The sequence below is a fragment of the Vanessa atalanta genome, chromosome 22 (assembly GCF_905147765.1).
Source record: "Vanessa atalanta chromosome 22, ilVanAtal1.2, whole genome shotgun sequence".
Lineage (NCBI taxonomy): Eukaryota > Metazoa > Arthropoda > Insecta > Lepidoptera > Nymphalidae > Vanessa > Vanessa atalanta.
The window spans coordinates 4,463,346-4,488,934 of NC_061892.1; the positions used below are offsets into that span (position 1 = coordinate 4,463,346).

Sequence of the window (25,589 nt, forward strand, 5' to 3'; positions counted from 1 at the left end):
AACTAAGATGTTATGCCCCTTGTACCTGTAGTTACACTCACAGGCACACTGACCCTTCAAACCGGAACACCACAATACTGAGTATTGCCGTTTGGCGGTAGAATATATATGAGTGGGTGGTACCTATCCAGACGGGCTTGCACAAAGCCCTACCACCAAGTAACATTACATTTTGTTTATTAATGGTGTGTGTGTGTGTGCGACACGGGCGTAATTATTTCAGCTTTATCATAAAACAATCATTGTAAAGTTGATATCTATTGCTAAGCAAATATTGACATATTTTATAATAGTTGAATAATATTTATTTACTTGACTTTGACATTTGTAGAACACTTTATACATCATACAGCTCCGTCAGTTCATCATAATCAGATAAATCCATATTAATGTAGATATCGATAAAAATATGAGGTTTTTTAATATTACCAATTAAAAGTGTTCCCAAATCCTTTCATGGGTATGTAAGGTAAAAGGAATAGTAATATTAGATAAGTATCAAGTCACAAACATTTAAAAATAGTGTAAAAATAGTAACGATTACTACACCAATCACCGTTTTTATGAACATGTATGTAATATTTCGTTAAAAATGTATTGATAACTTCATATATATAGAAACTAACTTGTGTTAGTTAACATGTAGGATAGTATTACTAACCCCATCCTTCCATCCTCCTGCCTTTGTTCCAATTTTACTTGGGGTCGACGCAGCATGTCTTCTTCTTCCATGCTTCTCTGTCGGACGTCATCTCACAAGTAAAATTATTTCTAACCATATCGTCTTTCACACAATCCATCCATCGTTTCTTTGGTCGTCCCCTACCTCTATATCCATCCTTTTAGTACTAATCAGTATTACTAACCAAGTAAGTTTAGTAGTGTTCATTACCATGAATATATTAATACATAGACTTCATTTTAAACCATGGAAGCTCTTGGAAATACCAAACATATATATATACATAGTATGACTCAACGATTATATTTATGTGACAATTGGTTATACAAACTTTTGTATATAAAGTAATAACTTATAATAAGGATTTATCTTAAAACGCTTCTGAACATTAACCTCTCTTAAGAAATATATTCAAGATTAATCTTATAAAAAGTTTTTAAATTAAATAATAGTATTAAATTTTAAGTTACCTAAATATTTCTGTGAATTTTTGCATTTTTCGTTAAGTGGCATACTCGTAGGTGCCTCTAGTGTTTTAAAAGCAAACTCTCATGTTTGCCGTAATGAAAAATTTATATATAATGTAAAAATACGTACAGTGCCCTTGGCGTATGTTTCGTGGAATAGCAATTAAGCAAATTCTTTCAATACAAAGAATAGACTAACTTACACATCACGAGATCTTCATAAGCATGGGTTGGGGTTGCAATACGCCGCAACAGAGCTTTCGTTTAGAAGTAAAAATGTACCTAATGGTTATACATCTATTAATAATTGATTTCTCGAAAATCCCCCACAGGTTGCATGGTACGGAAATGTGACATTCACGATACTAAAAATACGTGATTTTATTTATGTTTTCTTATGAAACGTATACGACGAGTACAAAATAAAGATACTATCTTTGATAAACGTAAATATAAGTTGACGAGGTTTTGGTCATAATTGGTAATTTATGTCGTTAGCATGAATCACAGAGAGAGTATATACTATAATCATAGTAAGAGTCACATAGGAATAATAAATAAATAATTACTACTACTTGACACGTATTAAAATAATGTAAAATTATTAATTCAATGCACATGTCCAACCAAATATTAACGTACAGTTTATTCCATTATGTAATTTCAATTTGTCAAACGTAATTATTATTTATAATAATTGCATGCCAAATAGATCTGAGGACAATAGAGCATTATTGATTTTCGTAACACTATACATAGATACATACATAAATTAGCAGCCTGTAAATTTCCCACTGCTGGGCTAAGGCCTCTTCTCCCTTCGAGGAGAAGGTTTGGAGCATATTCCACCACACTGCTCCAATGCTGGTTGGTGGAATACACATGTGGCAGAATTTCGTTGAAATTAGGCACATGCAAGTTTCCTCACGATGTTTTCCTTCACCACTGAGCACGAGATGAATTATAAATACTTATTAAGCACATGAAAATTCAGTGGTGCCTGCCTGAGTTTGAACCCGAAATCATCGGTTAAGATGCACGCGTTCTTAATTTGTGTTTCTAATTCATCTCGTACTCGGTAGTGAAGGAAAACATCACGAGGCTGTTTGCATGTGTCTAATTTAAATGATATCCTGCGACATTTGTATCCATCAGCCAACATTGGAGCAGCATAGTAGAATAAGCTCCAAACTATCTCAAAAGGAGCCATAGCCCAGTTATATAATTACCCGGAAAGCCCATAGGAAGGAAGCTTCGAATGAAGCGCTTTGTGCCATACGCTATGTCCAAACTGGTTGCTAGTGTCTCCCTCTTGGTATCAATTGCTTCCACCGATCTGTGTGTCTAGTAGGTAAATTAGAAGATCACCGGCTGAACGAATCCAGTGGAAACGCTAATCAGATTTTATGTATCCATTATCTTGCAGAACAAGAAGGTGGAAGATGGCTATAGTCCGGGTCTTAGCCGTTTGCTTTTTTAGGGATCGGGTACACTAAAGCAGCCTTCCAGGAGTTCGGAGCGACGCCTAGTGAAAATAACATATACCAACTGGCTAACTAACTATAAAATCTTCCTCAGGCCATTATTTATTCTACGTATTGTAGTTTTAAAATGTTTAATTATTATTTATATCTATTGATTAAAATGTTATTAAAATGATAATGAGGATAATATGATCATTAAAATGATAACAATGTTGAATTTATGCATGTTTATTTAAATTTATACAAATTTTTGACTTTACTTTACAAAGCAATATTACAGCCTAATTGGCGGTTTAAATAACGTATTTTGCACACATTTAAGGAATATTCATTAGACGTGTTATCCTGAGTCTGACTACCCACCCGTACCTCTAGAAATATTTCAAGGTTGGAATTCATATCTCGCGTTTCATTTGGTAAATCAGTCCTATATTCAAAAAAGTATTTTTGGCAGAACATCGTTTCAATTAAAATATCGTTAGGCAACAAAGGTGGTTTTATGTTTTCGTTTAATTAACATAAATAAATAACTAAATAAACCTGAATAGGAAAAGAAGCCTCAAAAAATGTTATGATATTTCGACAATAATAAATAGCTTTGGATGAATTAAGTCCAGAGTAAATCTAACAATACAACCTTATAATAAATAATATGTTAATAAATTCACAATAATATACACATTTTCGAAGGAACGGTGATAATCATTGTATAGACACTAGGAGGACAGGTACTAATAACACCGACTGTATCCGACTTGGCAAAGTTAACAAATCCTTCCTGGGACACGGTATTCGTTCCTATAATAAGATTCCACAGCTATTTTTAACATGACCTTAATAAATCTCATATCAAAAGACATTGATAAATAAGGCATATGAAATTACTCAAACCAAGATTATATTAAAGATAAAAATGCCGGTTGCCGGTTCTTCTCGGTAGGATCCACTTTACGAACCGGTGGTAGCTTTAAATTTATTTCAACACTGTACCATGACGATTCAAAAGTGCTATTATTATTAGTCTGTTATGAGCCCAAAGTGACTAATAGATGTTTAATATATTGCTAATTAAACTTAAGCACTTTGCCTGAACGCCTTAACGCAGCAATTCCTTAGGCTTTGACCTATATGATGGAATTGCTCTATGCTGTGATAAAGGAAAATTAGAAGCCCTAGAATTTTTATGGTAAATATCTATAAAAGTACTTAGTAGAAAAAAAAATGTATTTTCTCCACTGCTTAATACACAATAATAATCAATTACAGATTACAAAACAAACAAAACTTATAAAACTTATAAAAACAAAAATTATAAAATGAGATAAGGTGTGAAGTTGTCTATTCACGACTTGTCACGTAATTAGTGGCTTAGCGTGCAACTTCATCGTGAAGTTTTGACCTCTGCGCGCACATCATAATAAGTCATCAAAATACCTCAATAACCATCAACCGTAGATTAAAAATGTATAGAACCTAAATTGTATAACGAAAAAGAAGCAACAAAAAAGTATCTTATCATAATTCTCGTATCACGAAGCACAGGCGAGTTATCGCAAAAAAAAAATCAACCCTTTTTTCAAGATGACGGCGAACGCACAACGGAAATCGAGGTTGACAATTTCAAGTTGAGTTTTTAAAGCTTTTCCTCCAACATATCCAAAAATCAGCCTTCTCGGTTAATTTGCCTTTCTCGGCCTGTTTTTTGTCTATAATGACTGGACTACCACAAAAGTACGCCAACAAAAGTATAACTTTAAAAATGCATATGTGGTTTTAAAAGATTATTCGTGTTATATTGATTTTTAATGTTAACAATCTGATGAATAAAATATCAACTATCAGATCTCAATATAAGCGAAATAAGATGGCCCAGGGTCTTTTTAAAGCTTGTATTAAGAGTGGGTATCATAATAGGCAGAATTGAAGCGACCATTTCCCGATTTTGGCTGTGATTTGTAGATCAGTCAGTCATTTTAGAATTCTATTAAGTTGGAGACGTATTAGCTATTGAACTATGCTCAATGATTCTGAGAAGGAGAAGCATACTTGAATCTGTTCATATGAATAAAATCTATAAGCTTACAAAATAAATTGAATAACGTTTTATCATATGGAAGAAAGGAGCAGCAGTAGGTATTTCAATTTTCTCTTTATTATTTGACTAGCAAGGAAGCTCCAGCGTGTTACTAGGAGTAAATCATATTACTGAATAAGGCAGACATTACAATACGTGGAGTCGCTTTGTGGTTTTGAAATATGACATTATTTTGTATACTACTCGAAGTTTTGAATAAAAACTGATTGTGTATTATATTATATCCGGCCATTCACTAAAACGTTTAAAATAAATATCGACGGACCTTATGAAATTCATCAAGAATGCAACTGACAGCAAACAAACTTGTTACCACCATGACAACCCAAGATGGATACCCCTTTCATTTACTATGTCTGAAAGATGACGTCACTTCCTTGACCACGTTACTCAATTTTTGTTCTACAGTGATATATAATATTGTGATTTGAATAGTAATTATATGTAAACATATTTACTTGATTAAAAGTAATGCCAATAATTATTTTTTTTACTCTAGTTACTCCACATTATGAGTGCTTTCTATAAATATCTTAGGTAATGTTTTCTTAAGAATACATTTTCGAGTTTACTAGTGTGTTATCGTGTTCAGTCTTCAAAACCTGTAATTTAATAGTACTAATGATATCTTACTGACCAACTTTTACCCCAACAACTTGCACAAGCGTGTGCGCAATCACAGGTCACACCAGGTAATCAGTATAGTTCAGGCACAACACCAAATGCTTTATGTGCTTCCTGAGTATGCACACTTCCAACTTCAAGACTCAGGACTGTTACGGAGAAATATTTGACAGAAAAACTTTTTATCGGTCTGACCTTGGGTTTGAACACAGGATCTCGGAACAAAGATCATTCACACCGAGGGTACAATAAGTTGTGCTGGAAATATCGAATCCTATTGTTCTGAGAAGAAAAGGGGAACAGTAATTACAATGGCATTTATGGCCTTCTTCGTGCGTTACATTCCGAACTTCTCCAACTAAACGAAATACCAATTATAATTTTATATTAACTTCAAGCAATAATCGTTAGTTATTATAGAGTTAAACAAATATGTTTATAAAATTTAAAACTTACAAGTCTGAACGCAATATGTTGAATCAAATTTTACTTATTTAAAAATCCGTTAAGTTCAGAAAAACTCACCTGAATTTGTCCTAAAAGATCTTATGAATCTGAAAAATATTTTATATAACAGGAGTCAGTGTAAAATAAAGACAGAATTATATTAACACATTATTTTTGAAGGAGAACATTATTTAAATAAATAGCTCCTTAAAACCTTGGATGACGCCATTTTAACGAAACATGTAAACAAAGTATCCTTAAGTATCCTATACACTGAAATACAAAAATTTAATCTGTTATTTGACTTTCTTGTCCGTCTCAATGAGCAAAATAATATTTTATATCATAAATATAAATAAAATAATGTTACCTTTTAATTTATCTCATCATCGGCAATGAAGAAAAACATCGTAAACGAACCTACATTTTTCGTATGAAAGTCTGCCACATGTGCCAATGAGTACTGGAGCAGTGTCATGAAATATTTTTTTAAGGAAAAGAAGTCTTATTTGTGAATCATTGTTATTTACTAAGAGTCATATACAGGATGTTATTTACTACGAGGAAATAATAAAACTTCTTTAGCAATTAGTTTTTGTTTTATGGTATACTTGCGAGACAATCCATTTCTCTTTAACAGATAGATTATCAATTTTCGCGCTACGAAAGTTATATAACAATACTAGCGACCCGCTCCGGCTTCGCACGGTTGCAATGCTGATACTAAATATACTGCAGAATCTCTTACAATGTTTAAAGTTTTTCATACATTAAACAATACAAACCGCTATGTCCCGTAAATGCGTTTTAAATATATATGTAATATCTTCGAAAATATTCATTTAAATTACATGTTATTGCTGCATGGGGCCATATTGATCTATAATAAATACACAATGTATTTAAGGTACTTAAATGGATAAGGATTAATGCTGTATTGCTTAATATTAGTTCGAAAATAAATCATAATTTCTCGTAAAAAATAAAGGTTAAAAAATGGTTATTGTGGGTTATCCTTGCGAGATAGACTTTTTTGAAGACCTTTAGCAGTTGTACAATACTTTATTACATTATTTTGATCTATCTCGTAGAGTTCAGCCAGCGTTTGCAATGTAAGCGCAATAATGTTTTTATTTACATTACTTTAGAAACCTCTAAAATAATCAGTGTTTATCTACTATATTGTGCATGTATTATACATATAAACCTTTCTCTTGAATCAATCTATCTATTAAAAACCGCTTCAAAATTCCTTGTATAATTTTAAAGATCTAAGCATACATAGGGACAGACAGTGGTAAGCTACTTTATTTTATACTATGTAATGATAACGATAATCAAGGATTAACGCGAATGTATTAAAATTGATACACATTTATATTGCTAATTTCCGTAATCGGATTTCAGCATGAAGTGTACACACTCCATAAACTAAATCCTTGTATCGAACGAGCCAGCCATTACCCTATATCCGTTTAAGCAACTCTGATATCCCTTATACAAATTAATTATTCAACAACCTGAGCCCGTAACGAATGTTATGCCATGTGTTAATCTTTATCTATTAAAGCTATCCGTTCATTTAACGACGCGACTGTACCTGCTTTTATTTTATGGATCTGTACGAAACTTAAATAAAACTTTTGTAAGAAGTATAAGTGATTGGGAGTAAATTTAATAGAAATAATTGGGAATAAATTTAAGGGAGAGAGCCGAAGGCGATAAAGTATTTTATTGTCAGGGTTCAATTAACAGCGGTCTTCAAAACTTAATTTTTGTAACGAAGTTCTTTTACGCGGCCTCCAGTGAATTGGCAGTAATCGTCACAGACGGAATAAGCGTTATACCCTCTCTATCTCTCTTCTTTATATATGTCTGTCTCTTTCTATTACATACATTACTGTTTCTTTTTTATGATATAGGTAGGCGGACGAGCAAATATGCCACCAGGTAATAAGTGGTCACCACCGCCCATAGACAATGGCGCTATAAGAAATATTTACCATTCCTCATACAGCCAATGCACCACCAACCTTGGGAATTAAGATGTTATGTCCCTTGTACCTGTAGTTACACTGGCTCACTCACCCTTCAAACAGGAACACAACAATTCTAGATACTGCTGTTTAGCGGTAGAATATCTGATAACTGGGTGGTATCTACCCAGACGGGCTAGCACAAAGCCCTACCACCAAACTTTTTTGTTATTATTTTGATTGTAGCCGGTTATTAATTTAAAAAATCTTTTATTTGATTGTAACTGTTATGATACATTATAATTTATTATTAATTAATTATTAATTATAGCTGTGAATGAATACTGCCCCATAATACCTCTCGTTTTTTTATATAAACTAATCTTAAAAATTTACGTATCACTTATATATAAACATTTTTACTGCAAAATATGCATGATGGTTGACGCATCATGCATTGCAAGTGTAAACAACATCGACGCCATATTTTTACAAAATTATATAATATATTCGAGCCGAAATGGCGCAGTGGTTAGAACGCGTGCATCTTAACCGATCATTGCGGGTTCAAACCCAGGCAAGCCACACAACCGGGCTAGGCAACCACTGCATTTTCATGTGCTTAATTTGTGTTCATAATTCATCTCGTGCTCGACGGTGACTGAAAACATCGTGAGCAAACCTGCATGTGTCTAATTTCCACGAAATTCTATCACAAGTGTATCCATCAACCCTCATTGGGCCAGCGTGAATATGTTCCAAACCTTCTCCTCAATTGGAGAAGAGGCCTTAGCCCAGCAGTGGGACATTTGCAGGCTGTTAATGTAATGTTATGTAGTAATATATTCGTAGTCATAAAACAATATTATTGTAAATATATCTTTAATGTGTTTCACATAAATCCTTCACGTAATTAGTAGAACATCGCATTGCTATGTAATCATATTAAGTAGTTTAGATATCACTCATACTGTTTTACTTGATGGTAGGGCTTTGTGCAAGCCCGTCTGAGTAGGTACCACCCAATCATCAGATATTCTACCGCCAAATAACAGTGCTCTCAGTTCCCAAGGTTGGTGGCGCATAGGTGATGTAAGGTATGGTTAATATTTCTTATAGCGCCTTTATATATGGGCGGTGGTGACCACTTACCATCATGGCCCATATGTTCGTTCACTTTTATTTCCTATCGAGAGTATGGAGTTAAATAATATATACTGTTGAAATCTCCGTTTTGTGATTTAGATAACCCTGATAATATATTGATATATACCAATAACGATATATTAAGCAGTTTTAATCTATTTATATAAAACCGAAATACCACTCACTGATTAATCACGAAATCTCAGAAACTATGTATTATAACACCTAAAAGATTGTAGCAAGTAGGTTCCTTATAGGGTGTAAATATCCGCTAAGAACGGACTTTATAAAACTCCACCGCTAAGGGGGTAAAACGGGGTTTGTGTTTGTTTGAGTTTGTGTTTTATAAATTTCGCGCTAGTAAAGAGCTTCTGAGTCCTTCCCTTCTCCGACGAAAAGTTTTGTAGTTTATTTCACTATGCTGTTATATGTTTTGAAGACACACAGTTAATAAACACATATGTGACAAATTTTTACTCGATCCATTTCGATTTTCCTCCACCACCGAGTACGCGATCGATATCACACAAATTACGGACATGAAAACGCACTTGTCCTTTAATTGTAATTTCATCTATAATTACAATAATATTTTATATACGGAACCATTGAAAAAGAAAATGTACAAACTTTACGAGCCCTTATATAAATTACAGAAGCATCGTTGGATGTTACTGATTTACATATTTATCGTTTCACATAAACTCAAATGTCCATTCATTGAATATTATTATATCTTCGTTGATGACAGCCTTAAAGAGATTTGGTTTATTTCTTTATGAATTTTAAGTTTGTAGTTTCACGATCAGTTCATACGGTATTGTTCCCGCCAAAGCTCCTCCAGTTAATGATGGTTTAGAACCTAATACTTTTGAACATGTATGTCGGTCTCACAGATCAACGGGATCAAGTTTCGCTGTCAATTTTTCGATACTGATATTCTGTACGTGTCCCTATTGACTATACTGATGGAAATGTGAAAAGAATTTCATATTCATAATAAAAATGCTGTTAAAATATGTAACTGAATACGCGTAAAGATGATAAAAAATACGTTACTAGGCAAAAATTAAATGTATCGGGTTATACTATGATTTTGATATGTTTATAGCGTTTATTTTGTTTCACCACTCACAGTAAAATTATTTACAATGTACGGTACTTGTAAGCATAACGTGTGATTTTCTTCACTTTAGTCTAAAACTAGGTAAAGTCGTATTCGAAAACCAACGCAATTAATGCAACGATTACAAAAGCTGTTAGCCTGAAATATCGTTTTACCACAGAGCCGTGCTTAACTGCGCAAATTGGTTTGCACGAGTAAGCGTGAAGTGAGCTCTTGAGGTTGGAGGTGGTTTTCAAATGTATTCAAATAAATTTTGATCAATTTAGAAATAATTGTGAATCACTGTTTAGCTATTATAATAAATATATCAATAACATTGATACTCAAAAGACAATTTAAAAATTATCTAACGATTTATAATAAATACCTGCTTATAATAATAATAAACCACAAAGTATTATACAGCAATAGGAAGTTTCTTTATAATCTTAGTGAATGATATTGTATCTTAAAATTATTTAATCCGAGTAAGCTTTTTTCTGAGGGTTTTTCGCATGTACTCACGCAAAACATGCAACATGCTTACTAGAAAGTAGAGAGCGGCGAAGGAGAAGACAGGCATAAGAGAGCAAAATGTCGTTTGCATGCAAGTCAGTTTTTTGCCCTAAGGTGCGCCAATAATTTTTGACTTTCACGGCAAAAATATATGTTCTGTAACTAACTGAAATATCGTTCCGTGCAAACTCAACTCAACTCAAACTCAGATTCATTTATTCAATATAGTCAAATGAAACACTACCACCGGTTCGGAAAAGAAAACACCCTGACCTGAGAAGAACCAGCGAAAGAAACTTAGCTGGTCTTTTTTTTCTCTATTTTATTATTTACAAAATTGAATATGAATAGAAATAGCCAGGAAGCGATCGTTTCATTCCCAAGGTGTGGTATCAATCATAAATTCACTAGTTGTATTGCCTTTCGCACACAATCCTTAACGATTTTTTTTTAGTTTGGCAACAGAGGCATTTTGAACGCCTTTTGGGATCCTGTTGTGGAACCGTATAGATTGCCCCACAAAGGAGTTACTGACTCTATGCAGTCGAGTAACAGGAGTAACAAGTTTGTGTTTGTTCCTTGTACCAATGCTACCAATGTATCACATTTTCTCATAAGATCATTAATAGTACGCTTCCACAACTAAGCGAGTCCTAATAGAACATGTTATTTTTTTTTTGTGTAAAGTAATGATTTTTTTTATAATATAGATACACCATTTCAAAAATAATAGTACAATAACACAAATATATTTTTTTGCTTTTATATTTTAACAGGAGTTACAAATATAATATTAATAATAAATATTGTATTTATTTACGAAACCAACACATAATTATTAGATTTATTATGCTGACGAATATCAAAGTAACAGTGGTATAGATTCCTCGTCATATTTTTACGCTTATTTATAGCAGAAAATTGCGCTATAATAATAAATTTTCAGTGGCTCTCAAGCCGAATCGAATACTATCTCAATATTTCGGTCACGAACCATCGGCTGATATAATTTAGCTGATATTATATTACGTTGCTGGTTTAAATTGAATTTGGATACAAATGTTGTAATGTTTTAAATATGAGTCATGTTTTACGAACTTTGAATGAAATTTTGATCAAGTCGAATAAGTCAAGATCATTATTTATAGACTTGTGCACTTTGAATCAGAGATAGAGATCTATGCTATTACTTCCTCGAAAAATCGATAAAAAAAATTATCACTTTTAACCAGCTTTCAATCAACTTTCCGATGTCCGGTAGTGTATTACAGTCAACTTACAAGTTATACTAACTATCAATAACCAGTAAAACCAAAAGCAAAATAATTTACTTGTTGGTAGGGCTTTGTGCAAGGCCGTCTGGGTAGATATCACCCACTCATCAGATATTCTACCGCCAAACTATATTTAATGCACAATGTATTTAAGGTACTTAATTGTATAAGGATTAATGTTGTTTTGCCTAAAATCGCTTCGAAAATAAGCCATTATTTCTCGTAAAAATAAACGATAAAAAATGGTTATTGTGAATTATCTCTAAGAGATAGACATATACCATCGCGGGATTTTTAAGATGTTCAATACTGTAGTACATTATTTTGATCTACCCTGTAGGGTTCGGCCAGCGTTTGCAATGTAAGCGCAAATATGTTTTTATTTACGACATCACTTTAAAAATATAAACTTATCAGTATTTCTTTACTATATTGTACATGTATTATACATATAAACCTTCCTCTTGAATCAATGTATCTATTGAAAAAACCCGTATCAAAATCCGTTGTGTAATTTTAAAGATCTAAGCATACATAGGGACAGACAGCGACTTTGTTTTATACTATGTAATAATAATTATTATAATCGATTCTCCCTATCGCCATGCAAACAAACGAGTATCACTAGAGACTATAATGTAATCCAAATAAAAATAGTAGAATAACATTCAATTGCCTTGACATTTCGATGACCTTGGTCGCCCATCAAAATGTGTTTTGAATACATTACGTTTTTTCAACGCTATTAAATTTTTTTCCTAAATAATTAGAAGCGATGATTGTAAATTTTGTTTTTGTTCTCCTTCATCACTGTTCTGTACTGTTCATTACTAATAATATTTTGTTTAACCTACTCCATCAGAAATATCAAAATTTTTAAATTTTTTTTTTATATAACTATATATATAAAAAAAAAATATTTTTTGAATCATAAATCTCTTTTGTATTATTATTATTAAATCTCATTATTATAATTCGCAATGTAATCTTTCAACGTACGTATTAAAAATTCATGTTTTTTCCGAAAAGCAACTTGGTTTATCTAGTCACTATTAAAAAAAATTATTTATGACTGTAATTAATCCGAAAAGTAGCATTTTTTATTAAATATATTTACAAGTCCATTGTAAGCATTTTATTATGCATAAAAAAACTATGATTTCACATTTATTTTACTTGTTTGTTGTATGTTGGTGATCTCCGGAACTGGTGATCTAATTCTAACTCCGTTATTAATAAAATAATTATGTTTTCTCGGTTTTAATAAGTTTCAGCATAATCACAGTTAAGATTATGAATATTTTAATATATAATACGAGTTATATAACTAAAATCGATAGAAACTTAGAAAATACAAAAAAAAAAATTAAGATCTATGAAACTTTTCGTTTGATATCAGTCCTAAAGTATTTCATTAAAAATTTCCATAACATAGTAATAAATACAGTTATAATTATTAATACAAAAATTAATGTTGATAATACAATTAACACTAATTCGAGTTCCAAATAGTCTACCCACGATATATTCGCGCCAGCTGCTCGTAAATGCTTAGCTCCTCCGTGACGTAACAAGTGTTCCGTCCACCAGACGACCCGCTCCAATGGCGACTGGGGCTGATCATTTATAAGGGTACGTAACCTTATTATATTCTCGCGATACCTGTAAAATAAATAAATCTCATATTAGAGCAGTCTTTATAAACACAATGTCATAAGGAAAATAATTATGTATTAGGTCTCACATAATGTCGATTGTATTTTACTCTGTAAATGCTTAATATTTGGGTCTTAAAGAATGTTCCTTAGCTGTATAGTTTTAAAAATTGACATCTCTCACGTTCTCTAACGTGATAACATAAGAATTAAATATTTTATAATTTCTTTGGTATTTGCATTTCCGACATTAACCTATATCAGACATATTTATCAAGATAACGACGAATAAGCGTTAATATATTAAGATTCACACAGTTATTCGTAAATGGCCAATAAAGAAATTGAAAGATCGTTAAAAAAAAACATTGATAAATAAGGCAAAACAATTGTTTTTTACTGAGATACTCTGTAATTAAAATGGTGGAAAAGAGTAACTACTGAGTTTCTGGTCGGCTATTCTCGGTAGCATCTACTTTCCGAACCAGTGGTAGTTTTAAATTTAAATCACCACTATAACATAACTTAAATGCATAATTCCTGACGTCATCATTTCCCTGATCACAATGGAATCTTATTCCAATGACAGAAAATGTATACAAACCTTATAATACGATTAGCGATATGGTAAAAACTCTGCCATAATATGGACTAAAAACAGACCTTAAGTAATAAAGAATCTTTATTTACAATTGAATATTTTTCCGCTTGTAAATTACTTTTGACGTTCTGAAAGTAACTTCCACGACAATTAAATTACGATTTATTTATGAACCCATGTAAATAGATTAGCCTAGATCTTGACCACATCAATACGATGTCTAAGTTGTTTATATATGTATATTTACGATTTCTGTTATTAGAGTAGGCTACAGGACGTTTACTTATTTATTCACTCTTTAAATTTGTCCAGCAATGAGATCACTTCATTGTACGTATAAATAAAATGGAATTCATATAAGTGAAAATAGATAAAATGGATTCGTAACTTCATTTAAGAAGTTCCTAATACTAATCATATTTTGTATTAAATCTAGAACCAGTAAAAAAAGTCATTTTTATTATTAAATATCGTAGTAGTCCCCAAAGATCTATACTTTATCATATCAAAATATTGCCTTCTTCTGTAAAATCATGTTGGATTTAATAAAATATTAGAACAACATGGTAGACCTTGTTCTAATATAGATTCTTATCAAAATCTAAAAGAGAAACCTTGAAGGAAGTCAATATTAAATTAAAATATTATTTCTCATATTTATTTTCACGCTTTTATATCATTTGTATGGACTTTCATCGCACAATAACCCACATTTCTCAAAGTTTATAAAATTACATTTAAAGATAAGGAAAGTTTAAATTTATATCAAAGTGAATAACGTTTTCTAAAAGTTATATTGAAAATCTTGACTTTGACACTGGTTTATGTCAATTAAGCCAAGTGACTGCGGTGGCGATGTCTTTGATACGAATCAACAATTCAGTATCAAACGACCGTAACGTCATTTATATTAGAATCTTTGAAGAATTTTCATCAGCACAAAGATTTTTATACAATGAATAATTCGACAAAAGATTAAAATTTGAATAAATGTTTTTTATTAAAGATTTTATCAATACGGTAGAAATCTTTACGGAAATCTTGGATTTTGAATAATTTGAAGAAAAAACTAAATTTACCTTTTGTCACTCGCAACAGTTAAAATGGCATTTCTGAACTCATCTTCGGTAACAGATGTGAAATCAAGCTGGACTCCAATTTCAAAATGAAGGTACTTCTGTACATTATACCATTGATCTGCTAGCATCGGTATACCTATGAGTGGTACTCCAGCATTTATGGCTTCATCTGTAGATTGCAGACCGCCTTGAGTTATAAATAACTTTACATTTGGGTGTTCTGAAATAAATTTTGTCAAACTTGTAATTATTATAACATTATTTGTAATTTTAGTACTGAATTTCCATTTCGCATCCATACCCATTTTCTAAAATCAGATTTATATTCATGATATTAGTTATACGGAGCTGTATCAAATAATTTGAATTCCGAACAAAAACAATTCATTAACGATCAAGTTCATTGTGCAGATAATAAAAGAAACATAAATTATTTGATATTTTTACGTCTTTGTCTATACAGACTTAAAAACATAAAGACTGTGTTCATACAATTCGTTAACTCTCCGGTGCCGACTGAGATTTAAGTAATTACGACGATTATAAAAATAGATGCAAAAGATAAACATAATCTAGAGAACAAGAATCATGGGTCTAAATGGGTATTCGTAACTATAATTCGTATGTGTATTTTTACAAGTTTTTATTTAACTCACAATGATTGTTTGTTTGTTTAAGTCAAATCTTGTAAGCTAAATCAGAATTATCTCACGGAGTTGAAAAAATATTTGGTTTATTTCCAATGATGCGTTTTGATATATGTATGAACTGATTCTACATCTTAACCTCCCGATTCGTTCCATATGAAAAGCAAAATATTGTGAACTTGCTGGTTTGAAGGTTAAGTGAGCTACATTTACAAGGAACTTCTAACTTCTCAAGGATGGCTCAAAGGCCTAAGAAATTTTTAATATTTCTTTAGCGCCAATGTTTGTAGGCGATGGCGATGGACCACATATCGGGCTAGGAATAAGCATTGGAATTTATTTTCCTTATATCGTATTTACATGCTGTTAATTATCTTTGATTAACATTCTTAAACCCAGACATATTAAACTACTAAACTGAACTTACTTAGTAGATCTGTTTGTGGCAGCCACTTGAATATTTTTATATTTTTTGTCTGTCCGGGCAACTCGTCCTTATCCCACTTCCACAAAACGTTGTAAGGTAGTTGTGAAAATATCTTTACAAGCATTTGTATTATTGCCGGAGGCAAAACAGAAGGCGTAACATTCGTTCCCAAACTAAAGTAAATAACACCATTTTTTGATGAATCCAAAAACGACTGAAGATCCTGTAAATAAAAATCAAATAAATGAACTTCGTCTCTGATTCTTCTTGTCGTGAAAGTATTCCAATTCATTTATTTATATGAACGCACACTAATGTTAAATCTATAATACAAAATATAAAATTTTAGCTAACATTATAAAACTTTATAAGATTTTAAATTAACATGGTTATTTTTATTACTAACAGTATTTAAAACGGGATATTTACCATGTTTTTTATTTTTATTTGTTGGAGCTCGATATTTCGACATTATCTACGAATGTCTTGTTCACGAGACTGACGTTTGCGGGTAGATGTTGACGGCATTAGAAGTGTCCATATCGGACTACCTCCTTTCTCGTACGTTTGCTGCGTAAACACTGATTACCACTACCACTGTCACTTTCACCCTTACTATATGTTTTATTTGCACTCGAAACTCGATCCCATGTTTTACAAACGAAACTCACCGTATCGATTCGCGAATTTTTTATATTATTATTCAAGGGTTTGCATAACTTTAACACTGGATTCCATACTTTCGACAGTTGAAACCCATCTTCCCTATTGAAATTACTATATTTAGTAATTTCAATGGCTTCTCGTACCAGTCGGGGTATATAATGGCGTTCTGTCGCGAGTATCTGAGCATTATGAAACTCGATCCAATGGTTCGGCCCGGCTTCCAGAAGATGTTCCGCGATGGCTGATTTCTTGATATCATTGTTTTTTACCGCCTTGATATGTTCGTTGATACGACAAGATACCTTACGCTTTGTCTGTCCAACATAGGATTTACCACAACTACAATCGATTTTATAAACTCCGGGTTTTTCCAAGGGAAAGCTATCTTTAGGTGAACGCAACATTTGCCCTATCTTCTTGAAAGGAGTGAAGATAGTCTTCACCGCATATTTGCTCAGGACTCTAGCTATCTTATCTGTCACTCCTTTAACATATGGCATAAATGCTGGTTGTCTTTCAACCCTGTACTGCCGCAGTAACTTATGATCCCGTGTAGCTGTGTTTCCCACTTTATATCCATTCCGCTGTAGGATCGAGTTTCGAGTGCAAATAAAACATATAGTAAGGGTGAAAGTGACAGTGGTAGTGGTAATCAGTGTTTACGCAGCAAACGTACGAGAAAGGAGGTAGTCCGATATGGACACTTCTAATGCCGTCATCATCTACCCGCAAACGTCAGTCTCGTGAACAAGACATTCGTAGACAATGTCAAAATATCGAGCTCCAACAAATAAAAATAAAAAACATGGTAAATATCCCGTTTTAAATACTGTTAGTAATTATAAAACTTCTTCTTTCATCTCATAATGGCTAAATCGCCGAAGCGATCGTAATAAAATTTGATATTGAGGTAGCATGGGATCTAAATAATGACGTGGACATGTAAAACGCAGAATCTACTACTACTTAAAAAACTTTTAATTTTATAAACTGCATGTCATTAGGAACTCGTAAAAATCTAAATTTAAGTATAGGTCATATTATTATTTAATTTTTTTTTAATAAATATCGTTAGATAGTGAGGTAATCAAAAAAATTTCATTAGGTGGTAAACTAAAACAATATTTTATATTTTGTCGGCATAGTAAATATACAAAATGGCTATAACATACAAAATGGATGTTCACCAATTGTTTTTATACTGACCACTTTGTTAGAACTCGTCTGCTATCCTATTTAACTTATCGATATAAAAATGTGCAGTTATTTGAGCACTGTTGATATTTTCTATAAATGTTTTAGGCAATTTTTTTTTTCTAATCTTGTAAACACGGAACTAAACCGTCGTTGGAGGCGTCGAAAATATAAATATATATACAGTACAAAGTACACCAGGTTTTCCTAGTATTACAATATTTATGATTCCATTTAGGTATTCAATATAAATTATATAATAATGTTGTAACATTATAAAATATTCAAATATGTCAATCATTCATTCAATCAATAGGCAAATCGGACGTTGTACAATTTGAATGGCATTGAAACAGTCTAAAAATAAGTTCTGCCAAGAATACCTACTCTACTTTACTAATTGTAACTCAATGAAATCGTTGAATGAATTCAGCTGCAATTTAAAATAATGAAATGCACCACAATATAAACTTATTGTACTCGTATATACGTTACCTGTGGTAATTCTTTAGGTTCTGTCATATGTATTCCTCCCATATAAACAACATTTGTTGGCACTGGTTGATTATCCACCCAAATTGGGTTCACATTTAAAAAAAGCATGTCCACATTATTAGATAATTCATATAACGACGGAAAATCAGAACCGAATTTAGATTTCAGTATTTCGTCCTGTTCTCGTTCCACTTTCCACTGGAAATTTTCAAACCACCAATGAATGTATAGCTGTTGCAATTTATCCCAATTAGTTAGATTGTAGAGCTTTTGGTGTACTTGTGTTGGATATAACATAGGATGTGTACACGCACCAACAGTTCTATAGTTAAATTTTAAACCACCAAACGAACTGACTTGTATTACTGGTACTTTGAAGAAATGTGAGTACACCAATGCTGGTTTCGTATAAGCTTCTAGCAGCAACAAGTCGAATTTCTTCGTTTTAATAATATCTTGTACTTCTTTTGTTTCTATTTGAGACATAATAAGCTTGAAAGTTATAGAAAATATTTTTGTTACTTGTGCATATATGTCTTCTTTTGAACCAACGGATTGAATTGGAAATTCATCTTTCCATAATTTATAGGATAAATCATGGACATCTATTTCTGTTAGGTTTTTCGGAGCTTGTCCTGGCGGGTAAGCGGGGTCAGCGGTGACAACAGTGACCTCATGACCTCGTCTCGCTAGCTCAACGGTCAACGGTCGAAATACAACTTGGTGACTAATTGAGGGTGTTGGAAACACCGCTAATATTCTTGCAGCACTAATATCTCCAAAATTTAATAAAAATAAAACACTTAAAACTAGCACCGTCATCTTCTCAGAAATTGCGAGTACGAACTGCTTTAATACATCTGAGTTCGGATATAAAAAGCTAAATAAAATCTCAAGGCAATATAGTATTCTCACCGCTAAATATAAAGTGAACAAATCTAATGATAAATTTAAATTTATTTTAATATATTTCTGAATTTGATCGTAACGTCAAGATTATAAACGGCATTTTATTACCAATGTTATTCAATGTTAAATATTTACATGTCGTTCCTTTTGTATTGTAACTTATCAGATTTTTATTTATAGTATTATTTTATATTTTAGTCTTAACTAATATGCATAACAAGCACATACATCGTTCGCGTGCCATTTCAACGCAGCATCTTAAGTGGATTTCAATATAATCTTGATAAAATGATAATTTAATTAACCTTAAGTCCTGATAACAACTATTGTTTTAATGATAAATTATATGTGCGGAATCCACGTAATAAATATTCTTAAGTATCAACAAATTATAAGTATTAAAAATACATCACAAGAACACTTATTAGAAAAAATTATCGTGACGGAACGCGCGACAGATTGAAAACATTGAAAATGATGATTATTACCTGTAACCCAATAAATATATTTTATTAATAATAAATTGTATTTTTGCAATCGGAAATGGTATAATACCAAGTCGCTTTCTGCGTCTGCCTTCTAAGCATTCTTCATTCGATTGCGATTTTCAATAAAAAAAAATAACGATAAACGATGAAGACATTTATATACAACTTCTAAATATTCTGCAGAAAATGGCTGAGCTATGACGGCGTTTAATCCACAAAACTTTTTTGGTAAGCCTACATTACTAATCCTTTGGATCTAATTCAAATTAATTTTATAGAAAAATGACGGTCTTAAAAAGGCCTAAAACAAGTCTGAGATCTCTTTTTATTTATTACAGATTCGTAAAAAACTACAGGTTATTAGCGAAGCCAGTACATTATTAATTCTTATTCTGGTAAATATGCTTAGAGTCGGTAATATCTTCCAAAGTTTTCAATTAAATGAAATTTCTGAGGCATTCCTTTTACTGGATAGGGCTTAGTGGTTGGGCTTCAAAGGTTATGCAATTACCTTGTAAGGGATATATTTCTATACTACCAACGTCTACGTGTAGAGGCGATTACTTACAACAGCAAAAAAAAAAAAACGAATAAATTCGCTTCAACATTTATTTCTAATACAATTTTAAATTATACAAACGTATCTTTCGTGATTTGCCTACGCTATCGTATATACAATAAATAGCGTCTGCTGATAATGTATCATTTATATTCAATCATTGTCAACATAAAAAGCTGCATCATCGTGATACCTATAATCTTTAATTTTTTTTTTTTTAACTTACGGTACTAAAAAATTGATTGCGTGATATATCTTAACGTGCTTATCGATATTTTTAATTAAATAATAATCTATCTTATTTTTTATGTTTGTTAATCAATCACTCAAAAACGGCTGGACAGATTTGGATAAAATTTGAAATGGATATAGCTTAGACCTTGACTTAATTCATAAATTACTTAACACATGTCATCTCTCTCACACGGCGTCGAACGCTACTGTTATTATATACGATTTTCAGAGTGATATTATTTTGAACGGAGAAAAGCGAGACAGCATATAAATCATATATATATGAATGTTTAGAAAATGAGATGGTCCGGTGACCAGAACACGTGTAATCATGAAGCACATAGATTTCATGTGTTTAATTTGAGTTAATAACCTCATGATTGATCTCGTGTTTTATCTCGTTTCAATGCTTCCAACTTGTTTATAAAATTATTTGTAAGTCTTCAAAATATATCTTTAGCATTAAAATACATAAATAATTTCAACGATTATAAAATATATCAATTAAATAAGACACTTTAAGCACTTAAGCAATTACAATTAAGTACTTATAATAATAATAATTTTGCTTTCAACAATATCCAACATAAAAACTCAAGAGGATGTTTTAATAAAGCAATAAACATAATTGAGGAATCTCATTCATTAAGTTTACAGCATTTAAGACAATTTTATATTTAAAGAAATGTATTTCTAAATTAATAAAAAGCTATGATTAAAGAAACATAAATAAAAAATTAAGACGATGTCAAAAATTTAAAAAAAAAAAGCGACTGCATCATTAAAAATGTAAAAAGATACAGGTATCAAGAATAAAAGGATTTGATAATGATATTTATATAATTACGAAATATACCTCATAAATCAAAATCTGTTCAGGCATTTAAAAGTGGAATTATACTTGGTTGTATATTTACTTGGTGGTAGGGCTTTATAGGGGTACCACCCACTCACCATATATTCTACCGCTAAACAGTAATACTTAGTATTGTTGTGTTAAGGTTTGAAGGGTGAGCGAGCTAATGTAATTACATACAAAATACGTAACATCTTAGCTCCCAAGGTTGGTAGCGCGTAAGGAATGATTATTATTTCTTACAGCATCAATGTCTATGGGCCGTGGTGACCCCTTACTATCAGATAACGCACTTGCCCGTCCGCCTATCTATTACATATATTTGAAAAAAAAAAACTTATCTTAAGAAATTTTCTTTTTAATAGTTAAATATGCTTTGATATGTTTAATTATTTTGTATACAGATATAATAGCTACTATTAAGATGAATAAAACAATAAATATAGCTTTGGACACTAATTCTAATTCGTAGTATTGTGTCCTAGAAATATTAGCACTAACAGCACGCAGATGCTTAGCTCCGTGACGCAATACGTAGTCCGTCCACCACACAGCACGTTCTAGCGCCATATCTGATTGATCCTCCATAAGAGTACATAATCTTAATATATTGTCTCGATAGCTGTAAAATAAATTGATACTATCAAAAATATTTAAACGAAATAAAGAGAAGACAACAAGATAAAGAGAGGTCTTTGTGCAAGCCACTAGACAAGTATCTACCACCCACTCACCAGATACAAGCCCAGCAGAAATACTTATACTTATTTTATTGGTGGCGCATTAGTGATGGTTAAAATTTCTTAGAATGCCAATGTCTATTTGCAGTGCAGTGGCGACCACTTACCATCAGGTGGACAATTTACTCGTCTGCATACCAAAGCTGTAAAAAAGAGGTAAGTGAGCCTTGCGTCAGTTTTCAATTCGATCTGTTTTTTTAATTTAACTTGATATTGTTATATAATTTTACTTACTTCGAAATTCCATAATCAATATTGAAAATATATTTACTATTATTTTTTTCTTTTGACAACACCAAAGCTCTTCAATGTCGTATATAAAGCCTCGTTTGACAAACAAAGAAAAATGGATTTGTCCGAACAGATTTGTATTTGTCTACCAATATATATGGAGACAATATTGTCCAAGTGAAAAATTCGAAGTTCTTAGTAGTTTTTATGATATAACGTTGCTTATTACAAACGAGAGATGTCATATATTACACATCATCTAATATTGTATTCCTCGTTTTTAAAGTATCAAAGGGATTCATTAGTGTGAATTGTATTAAGAGCCTTCCAAACCAGCAATATTTCTATCGATCGGGCATTTCAGTACTATTTATGTCGTTTTTATCTCCAACAATCCGCAATCATAATATAAAGCATAATAAGTCAGTGACACACTTCGCGCTCGCTCGATGCGTATCTTCCTTATTATATGAAACACCTCATTTAGCCATTGTTGGCAAATTGTGCATATTACAAAAATGAATATCAATACGTCCATATCAAGTAAATCTTATATAATAAATCCTGTTTTGAAGAATAAACTGCAGTAAATACCTTTTGTCACTAATTACATTTACAATTGCATCACGCAATACTTTTTCATTCAGTTTAGCCATTTCGAGATGAACACCAATTCTGTGATAAACGTATTTTTCAGCATTGTACCATTGATCCACTTGTATTGGTATGCCAATTAATGGTACCCCAGCTCTAATAGCTTCGTCTGTAGAATGCAGTCCAGCTTGATTTATGAATAATTTTATATTTGGATGTTCTGGAACCAATTGCGAAGTGTATATGTCTTAAACATTCAGAAAATATTGAAAATTAACATATTATTATAAAATTATCATATACTTCATTTTATTTTTTTAAATTGTCAAAACTACGTACATACCCGATTGTTATGGAACGAGTATTTTATGGTAGATCATTGACTTAAGAGAAGCTATTTTAGATAGATCACTGAGTTTGATACTCTAATATTGTAACATTTGTGTATACAATAATATCTCATTAGTTATATATACTAATAATTGCGAAAGTAATTCTGTCTGTCAATATGTTGCTCCACTTTGCTTCCACGGCCAAACTGAATTTGGTATGAACCAAGTCTGAACCTCAAGGAAGGAGGGCATAGGGTATTTTTTATACCTAACACCTACTGACCAACAACTAAAAAGCCGCCGAGACAACTAGTGAAATATATACAGTAGAATGTAATCACGCAATGTCGGATTTAATAGCAAGTTAAATACATTATATGGATAACTAATTAACAGAGCCAAATCTGCTTCGTAAATATCCTGATATGATCAGTATCATCTTCAATAGTTTTCTTTACAAAAATAATGTTTAAATCATTTTTTAGAATTTAAATTTGAGTACCTTATTAACTTTCTTATTATCAAACCAACTTACTTAACAGATCGGCTTGTGGAAGCCATTTAAATACGTGAATATTTTTTGATTTAACCGGTAAGACGTCATCGTTCCACTTCCATATAACATCATACGGTAGTTGTGAAAATACTTTTATGAATATTAGTATTTTTTCTAGAGGTATTAAAGAGTAATTAATACTTGTTCCGAAACTGAAATAAATTACGCCGTTTTTCGATGTATCCAGTATCGTCTGGAGATCCTGTAAAAATAAAAATTGCAGTGTTTAATATATTCTTATTGAACCTGGCTGGGTATAAATACTTAGCCAAAAATTTAAGAATCCAATCTTATCGGTTTATTGTAAGTATATCGAATCGAGCGTAATGCAGTCGTACTTATCGCTGAAAAATGTTCGGATCTTAGGATAAAACGTTCGGTTTAATTTAATGCTGAGCCTGAATTTTGTACTTCATGGTATATCAACACTACCGGGGATTTTTTGTAATATTAAATTGGTTTAGGAATTTTTTTTTGGGTTTTATCAATTCACTCGCCCTAGGTCCCAACAAACCTAAACCTAGAACCAGATATTGAAACAAACTAGAATTATAAAAACAAAATACCTTCGGTAATCGTTTCGGTGGCTTGACGTCTAGACCTCTGATATAAATCACATTGGAGGGTACGGGTTGATTGTTCGACCAAATAGGATGAATATTTAAAAATAACATATGAATATTATCACACAATTCATTCAACGATGGAAAGTCTGAACCATATATATTTTGTAACGCTTTATCATCTTCCTCATTAGCTTCATCGAAGATTTTTTCGAGTCGCCAGTATTTTAAATACATTTGAATTTTCTCCCATTTCGTCAAATTATAATGTCTCTGTTGCAGTATTGAGGGGTACAAGAATGGATGCTCAACAGCACCGATTGCTTTATAATTATGGCTTAAACCGCCGAAAGAACTTATCTGTATTACTGGCACTTTAAAGAAATGTGAATAAATCAATGCTGGTTTGACCCAAGCTTCTATATATAATAAATCAAATTCGCCTTTCTTCTCTCTGATAAGATGTTGAACTTTACTCGTCTCTAATTGAGCTAGTATGAGTTTTAAAAGTACTTTGAGCGTTGTTCTCGCTTGAGAAAGTGTATCAGGAGTATTTTCATTAGGCATTTTTGCGAATTCGTCTCTCCACAGTTTATATGATACATCATGAACGTCTATTTCTGTTAGGTTATTTGGCGTTTGGCCCGGTGGGTACTGAGGATCTGTAGTGATAACTGTTATTACATGACCCCGTCTTACCAGTTCATTAATCAAAGGTCTAAATACCATTTGATGGCTTATCGATGGTGTAGGAAACACTGCTAATATTCTGGCGCATAAGGTAAACTTTATGTTAAAGCAGAGTAAAATTATGAAATAATTCATTTTCACCATTTTAATAATGTCTAGATAACAATAGCGACTGATTCCTTTCGTCATTGAAACATTTATAAGGAATTCATTATTTATCTTGAAACTTCATAAGATAGCGGAGATTTATGTGTTGA

At 31.9% G+C, this 25,589-nt stretch overlaps 2 protein-coding genes across 2 annotated transcripts; both read right to left on the reverse strand.

Annotated features, from left to right (window-relative positions):
- Positions 1–13,070: 13,070 nt before the first annotated feature.
- On the reverse strand, positions 13,071–19,410 carry LOC125072563 (UDP-glucosyltransferase 2-like). Its single transcript, XM_047683192.1, has 4 exons — positions 18,581–19,410; positions 16,226–16,448; positions 15,152–15,371; positions 13,071–13,478 (listed from the first exon to the last, which is right to left on the reverse strand). The coding sequence occupies exons 1-4, from the start codon at positions 19,400–19,402 to the stop codon at positions 13,190–13,192; spliced, it is 1,554 nt and encodes a 517-aa protein (XP_047539148.1). The 5' UTR covers positions 19,403–19,410; the 3' UTR covers positions 13,071–13,189.
- A 513-nt stretch (positions 19,411–19,923) lies between these two features.
- Positions 19,924–25,510, reverse strand: LOC125072588 (UDP-glycosyltransferase UGT5-like). The gene is made up of 5 exons (XM_047683219.1): positions 24,646–25,510; positions 24,059–24,281; positions 23,192–23,411; positions 22,029–22,248; positions 19,924–19,977 (listed from the first exon to the last, which is right to left on the reverse strand). Exons 1-5 carry the CDS (start codon positions 25,474–25,476, stop codon positions 19,924–19,926), a joined length of 1,548 nt encoding a protein of 515 aa, XP_047539175.1. The 5' UTR covers positions 25,477–25,510.
- Between the last annotated feature and the right edge of the window lie 79 nt (positions 25,511–25,589).

What these genes read in the sequence shown, in the direction of transcription:
- LOC125072563 (XM_047683192.1), bottom strand. Translation starts at nt 19,402, where the DNA reads ATGACGGTGCTAGTTTTAAGTGTTTTATTTTTATTAAATTTTGGAGAT. An exon ending in AACCTAAAGAATTACCACAG is followed by an intron (nt 16,449 to 18,580) that starts GTAACGTATATA and finishes TTTTATTTACAG; the next exon opens with GATCTTCAGTCGTTTTTGGA. An exon ending in ACTGTTGCGAGTGACAAAAG is followed by an intron (nt 13,479 to 15,151) that starts GTAAATTTAGTT and finishes TTTATTTTACAG; the next exon opens with GTATCGCGAGAATATAATAA.
- LOC125072588 (XM_047683219.1), bottom strand. Translation starts at nt 25,476, where the DNA reads ATGGTGAAAATGAATTATTTCATAATTTTACTCTGCTTTAACATAAAG. An exon ending in CACCGAAACGATTACCGAAG is followed by an intron (nt 24,282 to 24,645) that starts GTATTTTGTTTT and finishes TTATTTTTACAG; the next exon opens with GATCTCCAGACGATACTGGA. An exon ending in AATGTAATTAGTGACAAAAG is followed by an intron (nt 22,249 to 23,191) that starts GTATTTACTGCA and finishes TTTATTTTACAG; the next exon opens with CTATCGAGACAATATATTAA.